At 42.3% G+C, this 9,621-nt stretch overlaps 1 protein-coding gene across 8 annotated transcripts in view; it reads left to right on the top strand.

The window, feature by feature from the left end:
- The first annotated feature begins 481 nt into the window (after positions 1-481).
- Positions 482-9,621, top strand: part of PCDH9 (protocadherin 9) — an 859,618-nt gene continuing 850,478 nt past the window's right edge. For 7 of the 8 annotated variants that reach the window (XM_045201931.2, XM_053916454.1, XM_053916452.1 and 4 more), the window contains exons 1-2: positions 482-1,043; positions 2,280-5,450. In XM_045201931.2, the coding sequence (XP_045057866.1) occupies positions 2,415-5,450 (3,036 nt within the window). In that variant the 5' untranslated portion in view covers positions 482-1,043; positions 2,280-2,414. Of the gene's footprint in view, positions 1,044-2,279; positions 5,451-7,503 lie in introns of all 8 variants that reach the window. The other variant, XM_024569162.3, reaches the window with a different exon arrangement.

Here is a 9,621-nt window from a genome sequence, read left to right as displayed (position 1 = left end):
GAGTACGAAATGCGTGCCCAGAGATGAGTGGGGGTCCCCCATCCGCCCGCCGCGGTGCCCGAGGCTTCCAGGTCCGGCGTCTGCACCCCCTGCCTGCCTCCTGAAGCTCCCCGCCTCGCCAGACCGCCGGCCCTCGCCCGTTCGCTTCCCCGAGCCGCACCGAGCCACCGCCAGCGCCGCCTGCGCCTGCCTAAGGCGCGCCGGCGGTACCCTCTCGGGCGGACCCTGCTGGGCATGCTCCGTGCGCCTCCTGGAACCCAGCTCTCCCGGGGCCAGGATCAGTGCTCCGTGTTTTCGCGGCTGCCGAGGGGGCGCTCGGGAGGGGAGGCTGGAGACAGTCAGCGCCTTGTTCGGCGCCCCCTCCCTCGCGTCCCGCTGCGGCCGCCCGCACCGCAAGATGCGGGCCAATCGGTGACCGGGGGCGGGGCTTCGGCTGTCACGCCCTCCCTCTGGGCTTATTGAGAGTTATATCAAGAAATTCAGTTCAGAGAGAGGAGAGAGAGGAGAGGGAGAAGGAGAGAGGGGCAGAGGAGAAGCGAGAGAGGGAGAGCAAGCAAGACGGGAAGAAGCGCCCCGGAGTCTCCGAAGCCAGTAAGAGCTAACCCATTAGGAATTTTGCGGGCGGCTGTCACCCCGGAGAGCAGCCTGAGAATCACCATCACCCCAACTCTGACGTTTTCTACAAGAAGTTAGAGACTTAAGCAGTACTGACAACGGAGGGAAATGGTATGCTTGATGCTGTGGAAAATACCCCTGAGCTGAAGAAGTGCAACTGGATGTTGTATGTGTTAAATACCAGAAGAGCCCAGACCCCGTGGGTAATAGAGACAAAATGTAGAGAGAATAACGACAAATCCGTGAATTTGTTCTCTGGAGTTGCTAATTTGCCAGCCCGAAGCAACACATTTCACCAGGAGGAAACGTTTTGCTGCTCCTGATTTCTTCCCAAACTGGTGCTACCAGATGCATGGCTTTCTATGTGTTGGAACAAATCATTCCTAACTGCAGCATACCGGGAAAGGGGAAAGGTTGAGGCAACTAACGTAAGTGTAAAGTTTCGCATGCACAATTGTAAATTCTGTGTTTAGATATGTCCTCAGTGTAGACGAGGGATGTTTGTAATTGGGTAGACGGTTGGGGCAGAGCTCACCTACTAGGATGTATCTGCATCCCTACCTGCATCACTCTGCCGGAACTAATCACGGGCATCAGCCACCGTGCAGCCTAATGCAGATAAGATTAGAGCCTGGGAACTGACCAGTTCTACTCAAGTGGGTGGCTGCCTGGAGCCTTGCACCCATTTAAATTGCAGTTAGGGGGGCATCTAAGCAAAAGTCTTTTAACCTGCAATATTCGGTTGCAGTATTTATGTGTGGCAGATGTTCCTAATATTATAACCAGAGATCATGGTTAAGAAACTGCATTTTTTCTCCTCTTTTAGGCTCTGTAGAAAATATTGTGCTGTTTGTTACATGAAAATATTACTGCGTTTCATTTACATCTCAACACTCTTCTTCCACCTCTAGGATATGGAATGCTGTACTATATTATTTTGTAAAGTTTGAATGTGTTTATTAATGCTAACGGGGGTAATTTGACAATCTGGAGAAATGAGAGCAGGGTCTGGATTAAAAAAAAAAAAAATTGGAGGCTTGGTGTTGTGCTTTTAGGCAATGAGGATCTGTAGGGGCCGGAGACTCTTGCTGCTGATGCTGCAGCAGCATGCCCAGTGCTCGCTTCCCAGTAAGACTGTATTAGAAGGCAGTTAAAGAACTGGGAGGAAAGAAGAGTCTCTTTAGAAAAAAGAGATGACTCAGTATGGCAGAGAAGAAAACACATCACAGTTGGCATGTGACAAAGCAGTTAGCAGGAACCACAGCTAAATACTTAGTGTTTTTCACTTGCACCTAAAAAAAAAGCTGAGGGAGGAGGGTTAGAAGCCAGGAGGTAGGTAAGCCAGGGGGAGGGGAAGAGGAGAACAAGCATGCAAGAGTGCACGTTTTGAATTAAACAGTGTCCTGAAAAACAGTGTGGGTGAACACAGGTAAAAATAGCAGCTGTCCTGAATTCTAAAGTAGATATTTTCATTTTCTGTGGGCAAGTGCAACAAGCAGGGCATATTGAGTGTTTTTTTAACTCTGTGGAGAGTTAACTTGCAAACAGTGGCAGAGCAAACTGCCATGTTTACTAATATGCAGTGGAAACTGTGTTGTGATATTTCGTGACTGTGTGTTTTTGTTTACTGAAGAATAATATTGTCTATACAATTGTGTTGACAGTGGCTGTCTCCAAATAAGCGATGAGATGTAATGCATCCTCCAGTCCATGCACGCTTCCTCTTGCAATTTGTGCATCATTCCTCAGTGGAGACATTTAAACCCTAAAATTCAGGAAAAGAAAATAAATACATTATCATGGACCTGAGGGATTTTTACCTGTTGGCTGCTCTGATTACCTGTTTAAGGCTGGATTCCGCAATAGCTCAAGAACTTATTTACACTATTAGAGAGGAATTGCCTGAAAATGTGCCCATAGGAAACATACCAAAGGATCTGAACATTTCTCACATCAATGCTGCCACGGGGACCAGTGCCAGCCTTGTCTACAGACTGGTTTCTAAACCTGGGGATGCCCCTTTGGTGAAAGTATCCAGTAACACTGGGGAAATTTTCACAACTTCCAATAGAATAGACAGAGAAAAACTCTGTGCTGGAGCCTCTTATGCTGAGGAGAATGAGTGTTTCTTTGAACTTGAGGTGGTGATCCTCCCCAATGATTTTTTCAGGCTGATCAAAATAAAAATAATTGTTAAAGATACCAATGATAATGCCCCCATGTTTCCATCTCCTGTCATCAATATTTCCATCCCAGAAAACACTTTGATTAACAGCCGCTTTCCAATCCCATCAGCAACAGACCCTGACACAGGCTTCAATGGTGTACAGCATTATGAATTGTTAAATGGGCAGAGTGTTTTTGGACTGGATATTGTGGAAACTCCGGAGGGAGAGAAGTGGCCGCAATTGATTGTTCAGCAAAACTTGGACAGAGAACAGAAAGATACCTATGTGATGAAAATCAAAGTAGAGGATGGAGGCACTCCACAGAAATCCAGCACAGCCATACTGCAGGTCACAGTAAGTGATGTCAATGACAACAGGCCAGTGTTTAAGGAGGGCCAAGTGGAGGTCCATATTCCAGAGAATGCTCCTGTGGGCACCTCTGTAATTCAGCTCCATGCCACCGATGCTGACATAGGCAGTAATGCGGAAATCCGGTACATTTTTGGTGCCCAGGTCACCCCTGCTACCAAAAGACTCTTTGCTTTAAATAATACTACTGGGCTGATTACAGTTCAGAGGTCCTTGGATCGAGAGGAGACAGCCGTTCACAAAGTGACAGTGCTGGCTAGTGATGGCAGCTCCACTCCTGCTCGAGCAACTGTTACCATCAATGTCACTGATGTGAATGATAACCCTCCCAACATAGACCTCAGGTACATTATAAGTCCCATCAATGGCACGGTGTATTTATCTGAGAAAGATCCTGTCAATACCAAGATTGCCCTAATCACAGTTTCAGATAAGGACACAGATGTGAATGGCAAAGTGATCTGTTTCATCGAAAGAGAGGTCCCGTTCCATTTGAAGGCAGTATATGACAACCAGTATTTGTTAGAGACCTCCTCTTTATTGGACTATGAGGGCACCAAAGAATTCAGCTTTAAAATTGTTGCCTCTGATTCCGGGAAGCCCAGTTTAAATCAGACTGCCCTGGTAAGGGTTAAGCTTGAGGACGAAAATGACAACCCACCAATTTTCAACCAGCCTGTAATTGAGCTGTCAGTTTCTGAAAACAACCGACGTGGGTTATACTTAACAACTATTAGTGCCACAGATGAAGACAGTGGGAAAAACGCAGACATTGTTTATCAGCTGGGGCCGAATGCCTCCTTCTTTGATCTGGACCGAAAGACTGGAGTTTTGACAGCCTCCAGAGTCTTTGACAGAGAGGAGCAAGAGCGATTCATTTTTACGGTGACTGCCAGGGACAATGGGACCCCTCCCCTCCAAAGCCAAGCGGCTGTGATAGTCACTGTTCTGGATGAGAATGACAATAGCCCCAAGTTTACTCATAACCATTTTCAATTTTTTGTGTCTGAGAATCTGCCAAAGTATAGTACTGTGGGGGTAATCACAGTGACAGATGCAGATGCTGGCGAGAATAAAGCTGTGACTCTTTCTATTCTGAATGATAATGATAATTTTGTGTTGGATCCCTATTCTGGAGTCATAAAGTCAAATGTCTCATTTGACAGAGAGCAGCAGAGTTCCTACACTTTCGATGTCAAAGCCACTGATGGGGGAAAGCCACCCCGGTCCTCCACTGCAAAAGTAACTATCAATGTCATGGATGTCAATGACAACAGCCCCGTTGTCATCTCTCCACCTTCTAACACTTCTTTTAAGTTGGTGCCCCTCTCCGCCATCCCTGGCTCCGTGGTAGCAGAAGTTTTTGCCGTAGATATCGACACTGGGATGAATGCCGAACTTAAGTATACGATAGTGAGCGGGAACAACAAAGGCTTGTTTCGGATCGATCCGGTCACAGGTAACATTACCCTGGAAGAAAAACCGGCTCCCACCGATGTGGGCTTGCACCGTTTGGTGGTCAACATCAGTGACCTGGGCTACCCTAAGTCTCTGCACACGCTCGTGCTTGTTTTTCTCTACGTGAACGACACTGCTGGGAACGCCTCCTACATCTACGACTTGATTCGCAGGACTATGGAGACACCACTGGACAGGAACATAGGGGACAGTAGCCAGCCCTATCAAAACGAGGACTATCTCACCATCATGATCGCCATTGTCGCAGGTGCTATGGTGGTCATAGTTGTGATCTTCGTCACCGTTCTGGTGCGCTGTCGCCATGCATCCAGGTTCAAAGCAGCTCAGAGGAGCAAGCAAGGGGCTGAATGGATGTCCCCAAACCAGGAGAACAAACAAAACAAGAAAAAGAAAAGAAAGAAAAGGAAGTCTCCTAAGAGCTCTCTTTTGAACTTCGTGACCATTGAAGAGTCCAAACCCGACGACGCAGTTCACGAACCTATCAATGGGACGATAAGCCTGCCCGCTGAGCTGGAGGAGCAAAGCATAGGAAGATTTGACTGGGGCCCAGCCCCTCCGACCACCTTCAAGCCTAACAGCCCTGACCTGGCCAAGCACTACAAATCTGCTTCTCCACAGCCAGCTTTTCATCTTAAACCAGACACTCCAGTTTCCGTGAAAAAGCATCACGTGATCCAGGAACTCCCTTTGGACAACACCTTTGTCGGGGGTTGTGACACCCTTTCCAAACGCTCTTCCACTAGTTCAGATCACTTCAGTGCCTCAGAGTGCAGTTCCCAAGGAGGCTTCAAGACAAAGGGCCCCTTACACACCAGACAGGTAAACGAGCACTTTTACTGGTCTATAAGTACTGCATACAAGTGCCCAGTCAACCAGTATTAACGTGCCAGTGTGTCTATTGTGTTGGTCTAACTTTAGCTTAGTTATAAAGAGGGAAAAAAAAAACTTGACCCCTTTTTTTCTTCCTCTGGGGCTCAGTCAAGAATTTTTAGAACAGCTTTGAAATCTCTGAGTTCTGAGAATTATTTAACTTCCCAGTTTCCTTCAAATGGCAAAACATGAAACGAGGAAATTATTTCAAAATGTCCCAAGATAACGTTGGCTGAAGAAGAAAACCTGTCCAGACATGCCAAATTCTGCCCCTGGGGTTTCCAAATTGACTGCTTCAAGATTTCCACATTACCTTTGATCTAAAAAGTGACCTTCAAATCTCAAATATTAAATGACATTTGAAGGTCTGACTGTAATTATGTTGGAGCTGTGGTGGCTAAAGGGGTTAATTTTTTTTTTAGTCTCTAAACAAGAGAGTCAAATATTAAATGTACATCAGCTGTGAAGCACATGATTGTTGATAGATTGCAACTAAGCCATATAGGAAGTCTTCTTTTTGATTTCAGTTGATTTTATTGTAATATAGTAAGTTGGGTATTAAATAGAAAGGTTTGTAGATTGTCCACAATGGCCAAAGTATTCTTGCAAAGAAAAAAAAAAAAGAAGGAATGCTTTCTCCCTTATCTAACTGATTTATATAGAAAGAATGAATCCATTGTAAATATTCTCTCATCTTAGTAACGCATAAGTGATCTATCATAACTCATTTTAAACTGTGAAATATGCCATATGAAGAGGGATTAAGAGGCTGAGAAACTCATATTTCAACCAAATCCAGAATTAGTTTTTCTTAGGTCTAATAATTCCTTGTTAATAAAGATTTAAATGCAGCGCTGTCTAATTTATTTCACTGGTGCTTGTCTGTTGCCACAAAATTTGAGTGTCAATAATAGCCTGTAGATGGCACTAGGGTATCACGTCACTTGCTCTGGCCTGGTGCCACCCCGCAGTAGCAAGGAAACAGGGGAGGGAAGGATCAAGCTGGTACTACAGCCAAAGATACCTTTTATTTAATGATAGTTGCTCTGGAGCAACTAGCATTTCAATTCATTTGCTTGCTCTTTTGTGATTAGCTCTTACTACACTAACTTATTGCAGGATTTCACAGTCCAAATTCAATGTTTGTTGGTACTGAGTCCATGTATGGTGGTAGGACACCTGAATTTGTTAAAAATAAGGAAAATAGAGTTCAGAAAATGCAGTAAAGCAAAATAAATTTGCAGGTAGTATTTATTGACAGTCATTGATTAGTGATTGAAAATTCAAGAGTTCCCCATCTTTGTGTGTGTGTGTGTGTGTGTGTGAGAGAGAGAGAGTTGAGTGGGGTAGAATGTCTTATTGAAACTCCATTTCCTTCTCACCTTCTAGTGTTTATTGCTCTGGAGTGACTTTAAGATTCCAAGGTAATGAGACATTAAAAAAAGTAATTTTGATACCGAATCACATAGATACTCCCAGATCATTAAGTACAATGCCTATAATTATACAACTAAAATCTCCATTTCTTAAAGAAAAAATACCTAGGACAGTTTAAAAGTATACTTTGACCTTAAATGTACAGAATGAAAGGGATTAAGGAGTCGGCAAGAAGTTGTAGAAGAGAACGTAAAGTTATTAGATATAAGTTGCTGTCAGAATGACTTATTTTCATGTTAAATTCATCAGTTTTTTTTAAAGAAGCTAAAGTTATAAAATTTAGAACATTTCTGAGCTTACTAAAGGCTTATAAAAGTTGGTAAATAGTTAAGAAAAGTAATTTATGAAATCAAGTGGATTTAAATATGGAATCTCTATTTTAATAAAAAGAAAGAAAATGGCTTTTTATGATTGACTTTTAATGTGAAGGTCACTCACAATATACTGGTGATACTATATGATTTGCATAATATCTTGAAAAAACTAACATGATTTAAACTCTTCATATAAAAGCAGAAACTTGTTTTCCAAAGAAACATACGTATATTCTTCTTACATCTTACAGATCCACCTTTTTCTGACTTTGCCCCAGAAGTTGAAGCAATAGTACAGTGACATGAATGTTAAGTGCATTTTAGCAAAATATGGCAAAGATCTTTCGTCGAGGCTTAGTCAAAGAATATTTGTTCGTATGATGTAATCTGTGAAATAGGATGCTGAGTGATTCTCTCACTGGAAATACAGTGCAGTTTGGACATTCCTTGAGAGCATGTGTCGCTGTGCAGTTCTCTGTGTAGGCACTTTGATGTTCATGTGTAGCTATAACTCACTATTATGATAAAGAGCTATTGCTTATACCTTTTAGAAGTTTTCATGCTGAGAAAGCGAAATTGTGATGTTGGAGAAAAGGAATATTGGGAGTAAGGAAAGGTGATGGCGACAGCAACACATACAACTTTGGTATGAAGAGGCATATATTCTATGACTGGGAACATAGATTCTATACCACTCTCGTAATTTTTCCCACTGAACTATGTGATTATTATCTGAAGATGTTCCAGTTAAAGTAAAAAGTAAAAATTCTTTTTTTAGCTCATTTACTTCAACTAGTGGCTTTTATACTGAATGTGTTCCTGAAGCTACATAATTTTGGAAAGTGGGATTTATTACCACGAAAGCTTTCAAAGGAATTTTTAAAGTAACATAATCTATGAGGCTTTTTAGTTGAGTAGGCACAGAATGCTGTGAACAGGAACACCTTTTCACTTTATGGTGCTCATCGATGCGTGTGTAACAAGCGAGATCCTTGGGTAAGGGTTACGAAACCTAAATATCCTTAATTTGAATTGTCTACACAGTGAATACATGATGTCTGACATCTACGCCCTGGGCTTGTTTGTATGGCCTGGATTCTTATTTTGTCTTTTTTTCCCCCTGTTGTGTTCCCTCGTGTGACCCTGCTAAGGTCACAGGAAACAGTTGTAAATCTCATTCCTCATCCACTCTATTTCCCCAAGTTTTCATTTTCCTTACGTATAACCAATCTGTCACTGCATTGTCCACGGATTTTTTTTTTCTGAATTTTTGGAAGTATCCTTATACTAAGTTCTCAAATTTTAGGTTTCCTTAGAATCACCTGGAGGGTTTCTTAAATCAGGTTGTTGGGCCTCAGGCTAGAGGTTTTGATTCATTACCACTGGGCTCCAGCCTGAAAATTCACATTGCTGACAAGGCCCTGGGTGATGTTGATGCTGTTAGTTGAGGGCCCAGACTTTGAGAACCACTGCCTCAGCATATTGGAGCAAGACATGTCGGCGTGCTTCCCTTTCAGATTATTATTTCTAGAGGACCTGTTTTTCCACGGCCCAACCCTTGGCTCTCTATTGACAGCCGTTTCTTGTAGCTAGAGGCTTTATAGTAAGCTGTTTATTTCTGTTTCCTAACCCAGTTGACAGATTTAGGGAATTAATTTTCGTGGCCCCAGTGTGTTTTTGTGGGGGTATGAATGAAAATGTTAAAGGGGAAAAAAAAAGTGACCTATTTACATTTGACAACTTCTTCCAGTAATGGAATAATCTGATAGTTGGACTAAAGTTTTGTTCTAGATAAACAGTCATGTTTAATTTTCTAAATGAAATGCTCCTTTTAGAGCTTAAACATCCTTACTTTACTTTTCACAATCTAGAGTATTTGCTCAAAAATACATTTGTGTATATAAAGCATTTGATCAAAAATACATTTGTGTATATATTGAAGAAATTTTATATTGGTAATGTGTATGCATGCTGTACTCATTGTATACATGTACTTTTGCAGTATAAAGGGAATTGCTTCCATTCCCAATCAGTTAGAGGTACTATATTGCATTTACGATTACTTTTCATTTTTGAGTAATCCCAGTACAACCACTGCTGAAACGCCGTTATGTCATGTAAAATGCACAAGACGGTCATAGAATTGCTATTTAGAACTGCAAGAAAGAAAAATGCAATTGAAAGTGAGGGAGGAAAATGTTAACTAATGTGAAGCTAGCAAAAACTTTAAGATATTTTAAACTACGAAATTTTGCAGTGTATTGTGATGGTTGAAAACCAGTAGCATTTGGAGAAAAATCGCTCCCCAAAATACAAACTATATTTAAAATCTTACCACTTGTGCTTTTTATTTCTACTCCTTCCTTTTG

The sequence above is a fragment of the Desmodus rotundus genome, chromosome 13, assembly GCF_022682495.2.
Source record: "Desmodus rotundus isolate HL8 chromosome 13, HLdesRot8A.1, whole genome shotgun sequence".
NCBI classification, from domain to species: domain Eukaryota; kingdom Metazoa; phylum Chordata; class Mammalia; order Chiroptera; family Phyllostomidae; genus Desmodus; species Desmodus rotundus.
This window is presented reverse-complemented; position numbering and strand designations above follow the sequence as displayed.